At 42.4% G+C, this 13,496-nt stretch overlaps 2 protein-coding genes and 1 long non-coding RNA gene across 4 annotated transcripts; 2 read left to right on the top strand and 1 right to left on the bottom strand.

Annotated features, from left to right (window-relative positions):
• The first annotated feature begins 2,209 nt into the window (after positions 1-2,209).
• Positions 2,210-3,618, top strand: LOC112277589 (xyloglucan endotransglucosylase protein 6). Its single transcript, XM_024510112.3, has one exon. The coding sequence runs from the start codon at positions 2,465-2,467 to the stop codon at positions 3,329-3,331; it is 867 nt and encodes a 288-aa protein (XP_024365880.1). The 5' UTR covers positions 2,210-2,464; the 3' UTR covers positions 3,332-3,618.
• Positions 3,619-6,305: 2,687 nt separating this feature from the next.
• On the top strand, positions 6,306-7,714 carry LOC149986290 (uncharacterized). Of its 2 annotated transcripts, XR_016500934.1 has the most exons (3): positions 6,306-6,717; positions 7,060-7,160; positions 7,430-7,714. It is a non-coding gene; the product is annotated as an uncharacterized LOC149986290 (long non-coding RNA). The 2 variants fall into 2 exon arrangements; XR_016500935.1 differs by lacking the exon at positions 7,430-7,714 and having other exon boundaries at positions 7,012-7,176.
• Positions 7,715-7,811: 97 nt separating this feature from the next.
• On the bottom strand, positions 7,812-11,573 carry LOC112277184 (uncharacterized). The gene is made up of 11 exons (XM_073531443.2): positions 11,536-11,573; positions 11,281-11,334; positions 10,567-10,765; positions 9,974-10,096; positions 9,592-9,690; positions 9,238-9,357; positions 9,028-9,097; positions 8,744-8,843; positions 8,483-8,535; positions 8,261-8,302; positions 7,812-8,123 (listed from the first exon to the last, which is right to left on the bottom strand). The coding sequence occupies exons 1-11, from the start codon at positions 11,571-11,573 to the stop codon at positions 7,993-7,995; spliced, it is 1,029 nt and encodes a 342-aa protein (XP_073387544.2). The 3' UTR covers positions 7,812-7,992.
• Positions 11,574-13,496: the final 1,923 nt, after the last annotated feature.

The raw sequence follows: 13,496 nt of genomic DNA, 5'->3' as shown, positions 1-13,496 counted from the left end.
TTAGCACTGCGTGAGGCTTGCCAGGAGCCCGCATTTCGTGCCTTCAAAACGTCGTAGTGACGCAACTGGTAGCGTAGGAAGCAGTGACGCAGTGGGCGTCTCTGGCACAAGCTAAGCTTCGCTTCCAAGCAGTGAGCCGTGCCCGAAACGGTCGTCGCGGGAACTACCTCATTGATGGGAAGGGGGGGTGCATCACAAAGCTGTTGCCAGCTTTTGGTTCGAACATCCAATTCGAAGCTTGCCAATATTGTGGCAACTCGACGAAGTCTTTGCTACCGCGCACAATCCAATGATTTACCACGTGCCCGGTGATCAGATGGGCTCAATCTTAATGCATGGAGAAACAAAGAAATGGAGAACTGGGTTCATCCGGCGCCACTTTGGCATCCTCGAAGGACACATCTTGTTATATATGAAACAAGCGGAGAAGTATGCGGTGGATAATAACGCATTATTTTCTACTCTATTGACAGCGTAACAGGCTATGGTGCAATTTTTCCAGCCGCACCGTTCGAGTGCAGCTGGAGCCTAAACATCATGCAAAGGTAAGTAGTGCTGGCTTTGTATCTTTTAACCCTTATTGTTCTAGGAACAACTGTACGGGTGCATGCACTCATTGGACGTTGGTGGAGGCTTTCTTTTCCTGGGGACTGATGTCAGACTGGTTTTGGCTTTTTCTGACAGTGTTCAGACAAGTTGTTGGTCAACAATCGACTAGGACCATGAGAGACTCGGCTTGCAAAGATGCAACACATTCAAGCCCATTCCAACCAATGTGCTGCAGGCTCCATCCACACTTGCGATGCAGCCGTTCATTTGAGCAAAATGAGAACCGAAAAAGTTGACCGTCTTGTGCAGTTTCTTTAGCTACAAGCACCCCGAGATCTGCTTGTTATGCAGGTGACGCGAAACTAGTTTGTGGTGTTTCATCAAAGGGCGTTGGTCCTCTCGTCTCGTGAATCGTGGAGGGGCTTTCTGATGGATTCACCTGGTCGAAACGACCTGTTCTTCTGGCCTTGAGCATCTGGCCACGTTGTTACCGTCCACTTTCTTTTTTTAAAACATACTAATTATGCTATAATAATTGTGATTCTCCTTTGAGGAACTGAGCACAGTGGCTTGTTCCCACTGGTCTTGGCGATCGCCCTTGACAATTATCAATTAACCGTCCTAAACACCGTTTGGAAAGATTTGCAAGCTGGAGCACCCAGAACTTCAGAATTGGGCCACGAAGAAGGCTTCCCTGTACGCAGTCAACCAAGTAAACTCGATCTTTGAAGAATTCACTAATCTTCTGTATTAAGACAAACATCGCTAATTTTAATCAGAGTATCTGCTATCTTAGCAATGAGCCGTTTCCAATCTGCTCTGCTCCTACTGGAATGATGAAATGTTTCTCCATTCTTTCCCAGAATCCGATTTTATTTCATAGAAAAAATAGTAAAAAGAATTATGTTACTAGTTTCCATGATTACTTAATCTTCTATTAGATTGATGAGCAACTGAACTTCAAAGTCCGTGCTCACCTAGAGTTCCACAAAGTATATATATTTTGAATGAACCAAATGATGCCCAGTAAGGTGAGTAATATTAAATAAAAGTTGTGACCCCTAGGTTCGTCTGTTCAGGGTATTCGGACTTTGAGCGATCTGATTCCAGGAATACTTCTCCCAGTCTAAGCAATGAGAATGCCTCGCATGTGTCAAAAAAGAAGACAGGCATAAAAATAAAAAAAAACTACAAAGTTGAATGTCTCAAGCATCAAATCACGAAGTCATAATTCACATGAGAACAGACGATCATTACATTGGCAACTGTTCAGTATTTTTTATTTTTTATTTTTTCCTGCTTTTTTTGTTTGTTTGTTTTTCTTAGTTAATACAGTTGGCAGATTTCAGAATATGCCCAGCTCTCTTCATCTTCTCGGCCTCTACAATGCGCGCCATTTCATTTTATTATATTTTAGTTTCATTTATGTAGGAAAGTGGGGCCTTCTGCTTGTAAACGAATTTGCACGTCAGGAGTGACGACGGAAATAGAAAAGCAGCTAACGTGCACAATTTCCTGGAAAGGAAGCTATCCGTCGTCAGTGATCGATTGCGGTGTGGGAAAAGTTCCACACCAACGGCGCGTCGCCTATCACCCATGTATCCACCGTTGGCCACCATCGGCGTCCTCCAGCCTTCAAATACCCTCCTTGGGGGGGGGGTCTCACATTATCAACCAGCTTCCGGACCGTACCGATGGTGCAGCGGATTCAACCCCACATCGATCTGGAACTTTGTCGTTAGTGCTCACCCAGAAGAAGAGCTTCTGCGGAGTAGTCTTCACCCCTATAGTGCCGACCTAGTGGTTATCTGAGCATTTGATCGCAACGATTTCACCTAGAGCGGTGGAGTGATTTTCAGCTGCTGCCTGATAGGAAGGATTGTCTAACGGGATTGGGGGAACGTGCAATCTAGCAATGGGGTCGCTCGGGGGTTCGCGTAGCACCCTGCTGATTTTGCTGCTACTGTGTTTGAGCTTGGCTGTTGGCGGTCGCGCCCAAACGCTTGCTCAGCAGTTCACTCCGTGGACTGAAAATGCGAGGTTCACTACTGACACTCAAATGCAGCTCACCTTGGATCAACGCTATGCAGCTGGGGCAGGATCCGTGAACGTTTGGACGTACGTCGACATCAGCGCGTACATAAAGATGCCGCCATTCGATTCCGCTGGTACTGTGACAACGTTCTACATGTCGTCTCAGGGTGACCAGCATTACGAGCTGGACATGGAGTTTTTGGGAAACACTAGCGGACAGCCCTTCCTGCTTCACACGAATGTGTTCGTTGATGGGGTTGGGGGTCGCGAGCAGCAAATGTACCTGGGATTCGACCCCTCTGCTGACTTCCACTACTACAGATTCCGGTGGAGTAAGGATATGGTTGTTTTCTACGTCGATAACAAACCCGTCCGAGTTTTCAAGAATCTGGAAGGCACGGTACCGGGGACTAAATACCTGAACCAGCAAGCAATGGGGGTGTACATAAGCATCTGGGACGGTAGCAGTTGGGCCACGCAAGGAGGGCGTGTGCCCATCAACTGGGCTTCCGCTCCATTCACTGCGACGTACCAGGACTTCGCACTGAATGGGTGCGTGGTAGACCCCAACGATCCCAATGGAGTTGCAGCATGCCAGAACTCTCCGTATGCAACCGGAGCAGCCTTGAGCAATCAGGAAGTTTATGAGTTGGGGCAGAACAAAGCTTACATGATGAAATACGACTACTGCGACGACAGGGTTCGATACCCAGATGTGCCACCTGAATGTCCTTACAACAACGTGTAGAATACGGAATGAGTCGTGTACATGTTACGTGCTAGCTATTTGGGGCGTGGTTGCCTCGTGAAGATATAGTTGCGTAGAGGTCATCTGATTCTTTTGTATATTAATTGTACGCGGAGGTCGATTCTTTGACGACTATGGACAATGTGGCCCGTCAGCTCAGAGTGGTAGTAGACTAGGAATTTTCTTTAGTGGAAAGAATAACGATCTCTTTCCACCTGAGTTGGTACATTCTATTTGTAATAATGCTGATGCTCATTTGGCAGAAGCTATGAATTCTTTGACTTCAAGTCATGTCTCACAAACAATTTGTCGTGGTTATTGAGTTCATCACTATCGTTCAACTTCTGAAATAGACCCCCTTCTTTCTTTTTTCCCACGATAACATTTCCTCGGCATTGTGCGCATCTGCATATCTCTGCCTCCTTGTCCTGGGGTGCACGAAGTTCATAGGCTGTACTTTATTACAGATACGGCAAATCTTGGTTTTTTCACGACTGCAGTGTCGAAAAGCTGCGACTTGTTCAGTGAGAAGACAGTCAAATAACCTGAATCAATTTACCTCACCGAAATGATTTTGATCTCAACTTAGCGCTGAGTACTAGTCACTGATGGAACTAGCTACCGCATTATATACATAACACATCTCAAATGTGGCACAATCTTTAGAGTGCCGTCGGTAGTTTGTCTGCGGTTGTCTCTGTGTGCAACGTCAAACTCCGAAACCATGTGACTCACGTAAGTGTTCTTGGGGTTGTCAGAAAGTGCAAGAAAAGACAATGTACACCTTCATCGTATCAGAAGCTTCAAGCTCGTTAGAGTGATGTGTGGTTTTAACTGCACTTGTGGCCAGTTTGATATGCATAAAATTCCTGGTGGGTGAACTTGATGTAACGAAGCAGTGGTATTAGCATCTTCGAGGAACATACTATGATTGGATAGTTCTTATTACAGCTTACCTCACGTTTCAATGGACATGAAAGTCAAAGCTCGATCCTTTTGCCTGTTTTATTACTCATTCCTAAATTTCGACTATAATTGTGTAAATATACTGATGGGTGTTTTGTTTTGAAGTCAAGTTTGACATTTTCCTGGATTGCTGAAGGTTTTGAATTTGATTAAGGGTAGACTTTCAAGCATACTAAGAGAGAAGGATTTTTCAGCAATAGCGAAACAATGTGGATTTAAATAAAGAAGGCAAACAAGCCTTTGATAAAAAAAACTTACTTTCATTATATCCATAGAAAATTATTATTTTGTTCACACGAGATGTCTCATCCGTGAAAGTATTAATAAGAATTCTACTGAAATTGTCTTCAAAGTCCAAAGTCGTATCCAAAATGGAATATTAATGTAAAAAAAACCAACCTTGAATGTTCTAAGCTTAACCGAAGTTTTTATGGAGTACTCTGGTGCTACTAGACACAAGTTTTCTCTATTCATCCTTACGTATGCTAAAAGTTGAAACACGCGGCTTAGATGGTACGTACCACGTTTCAAGTTTCGTCTGATGACGTCGTTCCTCTGAATGAAGCCACCGGAACTTTCGACGAAGGAGAAGTGAATGACTGCAATATCGGTTTCGCTGACTTCTACGTCCTCAACCTCAAGACGAAGATTCAGGATACGGAGGGCATCTGATTTTGAAGATTTGCTCTCCTGAGATTATGAATGTTTTTGTGTCTACACACATGATGTAAATCACATTGCTTGCTAATATTTGTATCTAAACAGTTTGAATACTTGTACTATTATCTTTGTAGAGGGTTTGTCTCATATGGGTCCTGTTTCATGAAATGTTCAGAAAGGGTAGACCCTCACTACCAGATTTCCTCCTACTTTTCGAAATATTGTTGTTTTGACATATTGTATGTCGCGTTGTAGACATACAAGTATATGGTTCGGTCAAATTGTTACTGTTGTGATATTTGGAATTTCAAACATGTTTGGTTTAGATTTTTGGAGCACATTGCAATTCGATGTTGCAAGTATACAGGTTGTTTGCTTTTTTAGATGTAGATTCGTGCGAGATCTGGGGATTGGGAGGGTGGTTCTCACAGCTAAATCAAGCACTTCAGCTTTAACACGATGAGTATTAGATTTACCTCATGGAAAGCATTATTAATCAACCGGAGAATGAATTGAACACTGATGTCAACGAGAGCTTGGTGCCCATACCCAACTTCTTCTGCACATTAAGTTCTTCAGATTGTACTACATCAAATTGAAATTGTAGAAAGACTCCTGGATTCATTGAATTTTGTCATTGGTCTACAATGCTGGCATAGCTCGATGAACTCAGAACAGGTTTCATTGTTTCTCCCACATGTTAACCTTGAGTAGAGTCGATGCTAGTCTCATCTATTTTGTTTCGATTTTAAGAGACCTCTTTCAGGATATAGATGAACGAATTTCCTCTTGCTTATCCCAATTTGAAACATAACCCTGAGGCTAATGAACCCCGTCATTTGAATTCTAGCATTCACGTGGTTTTGTCTACATGCCTATTACTGCATGCTGCTGCCATTTGACTTCGGCTCTGTGCTAGAAACAGGCAGTAGCCAATCTTGTCGACACTCTTTCTCACCTTCCAAGCATTAGAGTTTGTTGAATGGTTAAGTGTAACGCTGTTCAATGCATGACTGTTGAACAAGGATTGGTAGAAAACTGCGGTGTTGCTGCATTGCTCTGTCTTAAGTTAGTGTCTTGTTCGCAAAACAGATTTTTTCATAGCTGGGTTGTATGTTATGTGGTCGTAATGAGAATTAAGTGATTTGGGTTTTGCTGTTGGCGTGGTGGGTAGCGTATGGTAGAAATGTTTCTGATGTTTCTGTTTCTGGTGCTTGCTTAAGCGGTGAAAAACTTTGATTTACTCTAGTTCATTTAGGTGCAGGAGGGAGTTAGGTCACTGTTAATTATTTGGGAGGTCAAGTCCCTTCATTTGTATGATCCTTAGATCAAATATTTGATGTTTTCTTGTCAAGAAGGTGCATTCCAGTGTGAAAGAGAGCAGTGTTGACAACACAAAAAGTGGAATAGTTTTGTAAACATCTCAACATGTGACAGTCTCAACGTTCTATTGCTGCAGCTATTCTTATTTAAGGTTTTAGTTAGGCACATCCATGGCAGGCTTTGCAACAAGATCGTTAAGGAGCTCGTGGAGAAACTTCCCTGTATTGCTGAAGCAAGTTGCAGCTTGTGTGGGCACTGCAAGGTACAGCAAGGGCGCAGACCGGGAAGTGCGCCCGTTGAAACATACTGAGAAGGACTCTGCGAATCGAGGTAAAGCCTCCCACAACTGGCGCGTGGATGATGTGAACTTTGCTGAGAACGTGGAAATTGCAGAGGAGAAAATGGCTGACTTATGCAAGGAGTCCGCTGATTTCCAGGTGGGCAATATTAGAGCAATCTCTGGCATGCAACATCTTTACGACCATTTGCGGCTCTCATTGCACGTCATTTTAAAGTTTGCCAATCCTTCACCACCTCGGCCTTTTCGAAATCAGAAGTTCGTGCCCTACACACACTGTGCAAACACTATTAGTGGTACATGCTGATTGAAGCATTGTGCTGCAGCCCAAATGCAAAAACCTTAAGAAAAATGTATGTGTGTGTGTTAAGAAAATTGGTTAAATGGATTGGAGTTGTCGACGTAGATGAATGCTAAATTTTTTTGTTTATAGATTTCTTCTTGGCGCTGAAGAAAATGCTTGTGGTTGCGCACTGGACAGCAAGTTGGAGCCAGGGTTTGACTCTTCTGCTAATCAATATGCCCAACCACAGCGTACGACAGTTGAGGATAACCCTTGGAGCAGCTGATTGAAATTTTCAGGTGGGAATTTGATTGTTGCTACATTCTTCTGCGTTTGTTTCTTATCATGTTCCTTGGTTATGTGTTTAAACTATTGGCAACTGGCCTGTTCAACCAACTGTCATAGAGATTAAGGTTCAACTTAACAGCGATTGTTTTGTCCACCAAAACGTTCATTCAAAAATGTTTGGATACAAATCAGGGCCGTCACTACTCTGCTTTGATCTGGTGATCTTGCCTCCCCTGATTCACCTATTGATCGTTACAGTCGTGATTTGTAATGGCCACAGGAAGAACGTGTCAAAAATGAAGGATCAGCAAACTTGAATCATTTGATTTTTCTTAAGAAATCTTCTTGCCAACTTATAGCGTACACGTTTTTACTGAAATTTGCTTTAAGGTAATAATAACTAGGAAGTAGGAGAAAAATTTGCTTCAGGGCTGTGAGCGCATGACTTGGGCCGAATGCACAAACCACAAGTCAAGCAGGTAAGTTTTTGTCGATTTAAGCACCTAAGCGGCAGATTAATGTTTATTGTGAAAAGAGTAAGAATAAAGATTTACGATCCTCGGAATTTGCGTTGGAGATGAATGCAATGTGCTAGAAAACAACCAAAAATATCTCAAAAACTACAATGATCGACATGTTTCGAAAGAGATATTTACATGGGATTAGTATTAATAAACAAAAACCTTAGGTTAGTGTTTCAATGGCAGACATTGAACAGTTTAATATTATGGTTCACATTCAATTTTCTGTACAGTCAGTATATTCATGAAATGAGTACTCTTAATTTTATCTTCTAGAGAATCAGCCAGGCATCAAACCGCCAACTTCTAAATCTGCTAAATCTCAACAGAACAAACTCTCACGAGTTGCAACACCCGTGGTAGGATTAACGCCCTTGGCTCTTCTACACATCTGCAAACGTTGATAATTGTCCACAAGAGCATCTGTAAAATCGGCTCCCGTAATGTCAGCCCCTGCAAATTTCACAGCGTTTTAGAACCACAATTTTTGTGTACTGAAGTCGTTCAGTTAAGCAAGGACGTTACTCCACACCTTGTGTAAGCAGTTGACAATCCTATGTGGAGACAATAGGTGGAAAAAGTGAGCTTACCATCGAACTGAGATCCAGATAAAACAGCATCCGTGAAATTCGCTGCATCAATCACACATCAATGGTGCATAAGGTGCGCTAAATGCTAACTGCACATTGGCTGAAGCAAATCGGTTCAACTAAAAACAAGAGTGTAGAAGAACGGTTTCTCTACCAAACATGTCTTTCAACAAGAATCTCCAGAACTGCGAAGGCTATCAAAGGGGTCGTTTGGATATATACCATTTTCTAGATTTGCACCACGGAAGACTACACGATCTGCAAAAGCCCGTATCCTGCAAAGAAAGTTTTTCATTAGTATCACAACAATAATGTATAAATCTGCAGTATAGTCACTTTCATCAAATCTTGTTCAAGCCTCTTAGAGGTGCAGGATAAGTTATGATTATTACAACAGTGAGGAACAGTGTCCTAACAAACTACCAAACGTGTAAAAAAACACGTTTATAATGAAAGGGAAAATATATTGAGCTAGCTACTTGCCAGGAACTATTCTTCAAGTTGCCACCTTCAAAACCCGCGAAAGTGTCCGTGCTGCCGTCCATAGTCGACCCCTCCAGGTTTATCTTCCTACAGTCACATGCTGAACAAAATTTTGAGATCTCCTGATAATTCAATGATTCAGCAGCGAAATCTGCTGTTACCTTTGAATCTGCCACTATTACCAAATGCAAAATCCGCGCTCACAGGACAATTCGCAGTCAAGTATAAACATCAGGATACGAGTTTCATCATTTCAAAAGGAATTGTTCTAATCGTTCACGTACCTGCGAATACAACGCCTCTTAAATTTTGATTAGACATATCTCTGCCACGTAAATCAGCGTGATCGAAGCTCTGATGCGAACAGACCATTCAAGCAATTAAACTCAGCGTTGAGTTTTCGGCACAAATAACTCTGAGCAAGGGTCTCACAAACCTCCCTTCAACTTTCATCTTAAGGGACATGTTTTGAGAACTAATCAAATAAAACTTACCAAAAAATCTGCAAATGCTGGCAAAGCAAGAGAAGATGCACCAATGCCAACTCCCAAAATTACTCCAACTGCAGCAGTGTTGACTTTCTCCCACCACGCCAAGTTTTCGATATTTTTTCCCTGCGAATACGCAGTAGGCATCAGTACCCTCTACTGCGTATTGAAGAAGATGAGCACAAACGCACCTAAACTAGTATGTGCCTTTGAGTTCAACTCAAGAGATGTCATGAGACATAAGTACTTCATCAATAAACAAAACGTGATTACTCTTTCTGTGCACAAAACTGTAATGGACATAATTTCAACGACTAGAATATTTAATAACAAATATTCAAAAGTTCCACAAACACTCACCAAAGATTTGTTCGCATCATCTGAAGGAAAGTTGTTACTGGAACAGAAGGTCACACAATTCCGTTGCAAAGTTCTCGTAGATATCCTGGAGCCAACTCCCTGTTATGTGATATTTGCCCTAGAATCAGTACTTTGTTAAGCAGCACTGAATTTCAAACGAGGACGAGAAATGGGCTGAATCTTGAAAGACAACATTCAACCTGCTAAAACCTTTGTAGAAACAATGAGTTTGTAAGCCTATCCTAGAAGTAAACACTAATTGCAGTTGCAAAACTCTCACGAATGTTGGGCATCACCACACAAAGGAATTTAAGAAACGACCCATTATGCACAGAGGCGGATGAGACGCCAACCACCTCGGAATTGGTAGCTTAAGTTGTACCTGAGTCATAAGCTGCGAAGCTCCTTTTAGTCGCCAACCATTGTCGGTAACAGAAGGCAAAAACAATCCACTTGCGGAAACTGCCTGGCAAATGGTCGTCATGATTGAATTGAATTGATTCTCCTGCGAACGCAACTCAACAAATAAACAAACATACAATCACACAAGATCGGCGGCACAATTTGTTACAGGCAATGTCTATCCAAGGAAATGAAATTCCCATTCAGTGATATACAGGAACATTCGATTGACCACCGCCCAGAAACTTGCAGCACGAGCGAACCTGCAACAAACTCAACTTCTTTCGGGATTGAAAGCGGAAGAAGATAAGTCACATTGCCAAAAAGGCGACAAGAAATTGTTGCTGACAGCAGCTTCTGAGAGCAATACAGTAGATTCTAGTGCGCAACACATAGTGCTTCTATACCACGAGCTTCTCAAATTCCCATCACGAGATTGTGTCCACTTACAGTCTGCCCAAGACATCGACAGCATCTGCTCCCTACTACTTCCGCGAGGAGTGACAGAATTTCAACGTAGCAACGTAGTAACAAAGTTGACGATGAAACTAAGCACATGGGCACAAGACTTACCTTGAATTCAGCCCCGAATGCAAAATCTTTGCGCTGGTGTAAGCGAGATGGTGAATCCAAGCACAAGACAGTGTTAACAAAATCTATTTGCTTGGACAAGTCACGCCATGGCCATTGACCAACGGAAAGCGATGGAGCAGAAAGATGGAGTTCCCTTACCCGGTTCCCAATGTTCTCTATGGTTCTCAATCCTCTCTTCCTGGTCCGAAGCCCTTCAAGGTCTCGGATTTTTATTTACATTTGATAAAAATCTTGCGATCTGAAGGAGCTCCGGGCACTATTCGTGTCCCTAAAAAATTTTCTTGGCCGATACACTAGCGTCGGAGATACAGCAGGAATATCACATGACTTGGATGCTGTCTCATGGCAAACATGAAAGAACTCTACGATATGAATTTCAGATTGGATCAGAAGCTGTTTCACTTTTCAACCGATCAATGTGCAAAAATAGTGAACTAGGTTCACTTCAAATTAGTTCGTCAAGGAAGATTGCACACTTGACATCACATATTTCACATAATTTTCTCAAAACTGTTTATTAAATGAGTCACTTGCTGCAAGTTTCACGTACTACGTTGCCACTAGCATGCATTGTGTATTCTGATTAGTTTCTTTGTGTCAATTTCTCGTGTCGCGTGTGTAGGATGAGTCCATTCAACGTTTCGGCCTCAGCGGATTCCTTCAGGCAATAGTTTTGTAGCGATGTTCACAGACCTGCCAGCATGTGACAAGTTGCGAAAACTGCCGTTGTTTGGAATCTGACGTTGCCTGTGTAGATGTCATATTTGCGAACATAGGGCGAGTGTCACAGAATTTTTGAGGTTGATGCTCCATATGTCGAAGTACTCGAGGCGAAGCGCTTTCTTTCAGTAGATTGTAAAATTGGAGCAAAGGATATCGAAACTTTACATGTTGGAGCAGTGCTTGCAGATTCAGTCATAGTTGGTGCCGAGAATTGGAGAAACAAACCCGGCGTTCGGGATCTCTTGTACTTTCCTCCAGTGCATATCCCTGACTCTGGCCCAAGTACAAATTTCACAATGTGTACCGCTTGTTTGGTCAACTAAAGCCGCATTCGAGCGCTGTTTGTTGTCGGAAAGTAGTTCACCACAATAACAGGCTTGGGCTTAGAGGGGTCGGGGCTCGCCTGGGACCCCTTCGAACTGGAACTTCTGCTGGGCCTTGCCTTCGAATTACTGAACCACTTCAGAGGGTTTCTGGAAGGCTTCCCCTGCTTGCGCAACTCCTCGGGAGTCACGGCCTCCAAAGCGGCAGTTTTGTTGATTCGCTGATCAGTGGCCATTGCTGCTATGTGTCGAAAGTTCCCCCCAGAAAGAAATGACACGAAAGCGGAGATGGGCTAATCCACCACAAAAAACTAAAATCTCACAAGTTCTTAATCACACCCGCACTCTCTGATTGCAGACCGACCTTTGCAGACTGAAAACCCAATGTTGCAAAACTCGCAGCGCTGGAATCAGGTTCAATAGATACAGCAGGAGGGAAATGAACTCCCCAAACTCACAAACCAAAATCCGGGTCACAGAGAGCCGGAGGCGACGGAGAAATGCAGATTCATACGCAATGCAAGGAGACAGAAGTGCAGCGTTACAAGCTGGGGTTCGCAAGGGAAGGAGCAAATTTAGCGAGCACACGAGGTGGACAGGATGTGCAGCCCTGTTTGTTGTAGGACGAGGGGTGTATCCCAAGATTTTATAAATTACCCGAAACTGGCGGAGAATTTTGCGCGGACAGCAAGTAATCCACTTCCACTCGTCATTCAAACAGATAGTGTTGACGATCCCCGCAGCCATTGATATATCGCAAGTTCCAGGCAGCCCTTGTGCCAGTTCCACGCTGTTGTACCGACAATCCTCTGCAACGCTGTCCTGGAACGCGTGGCATATACGGCCGGCTCACCACTCCAAACCCATACGATATAAGGTCACGGTGACATTATGTATTGACAAGAATTCACGACTTTTATACATCTAATAATGTGTGATCTCACTTCATCACTTATCCTTTCTTCTTTTCTTTTTTTTTTTTTTTTTTTTTTTCTTTAGGTACAAATAAGCACTAGTTTCATTGCATAAACAAATAGTACAACCACTCAAGTATATGCAATATAAGGGAAACAACAAAGTTAGGAATTAGTGGTGATTAGTAGTAACTAGCTATTGATTAGTAAGGTGTGTCAGTCTAAAAAAATCAATGATTAGTCTATTGACCAAGCCTAAGCTTGTTCACGTCTATGGTAATTGAAAAACAAAGTCCTAATAGGGCCCTATAAGAATTTAGTGAAGATGGTTGGCCACCTATGTTGCCAATACCTTGGTACTACACTACATGTTGTAGAAATTATACTCAAGTTTACTTTCCATAGCTAACAAATGATAGCCTTGAATTTTTACTTTCTTCTATTTGACATGTTTATAATTAATAAGATTTATCCATATCTAATGGGAGGATTTATTTAAGTGCCAATGAATTTGATTAAATGATGCATTATTTTGTTTTAGTAAAAGGCTCAAGAAGATGACAATTTTAAGTATCATCTATATTTGACAAATTATCAAGCACATGAATCTCGAAGAAAGAGAATCCTCAATACACTCTTCTATCACTGAAGAGAAGTAGAAAGTCATTCAAAAGATGTTGTAATATTAACTAGAATGGCTATTGCAAAAATACAAGAAGACTAGAAAGTCTTGAAACAAGACTAAGACTAAAAAGGCATTGACAAGAGTGAAGAAGGCTTCACTCTTACCTCTATATATACTATCTAACTAAGCTACGTGGCGATGTCCTATAGGACCTCCAACATAAGTTGACTTTACTAGCGACATGTCTTATCTTGCAAGACAAGTTATCTATGTATGTGCCACATAGTTGGCTAGTTCCATAAGCTCCTATACGGAGGTAACTTG

Source organism: Physcomitrium patens, chromosome 25 (assembly GCF_059467195.1).
Source record: "Physcomitrium patens ecotype Gransden chromosome 25, ASM5946719v1, whole genome shotgun sequence".
NCBI classification, from domain to species: domain Eukaryota; kingdom Viridiplantae; phylum Streptophyta; class Bryopsida; order Funariales; family Funariaceae; genus Physcomitrium; species Physcomitrium patens.
The sequence above is the reverse complement of the archived record's forward strand: the minus strand, read 5'-3'. Positions and strand labels throughout refer to the sequence as shown.

Bases quoted from the DNA above. Each gene is read 5' to 3' on its own strand.
- LOC112277184 (XM_073531443.2), bottom strand. From the start codon at position 11,573: ATGCACTGGAGGAAAGTACAAGAGATCCCGAACGCCGG. The intron at 9,098-9,237 runs GTAAGTTTTATT...TGTTCGCATCAG, and splicing joins CAGCATTTGCAGATTTTTTG to AGCTTCGATCACGCTGATTT. The intron at 8,844-9,027 runs GTACGTGAACGA...AATTTTGTTCAG, and splicing joins AAGAGGCGTTGTATTCGCAG to CATGTGACTGTAGGAAGATA.
- LOC112277589 (XM_024510112.3), top strand. From the start codon at position 2,465: ATGGGGTCGCTCGGGGGTTCGCGTAGCACCCTGCTGATTTTGCTGCTA.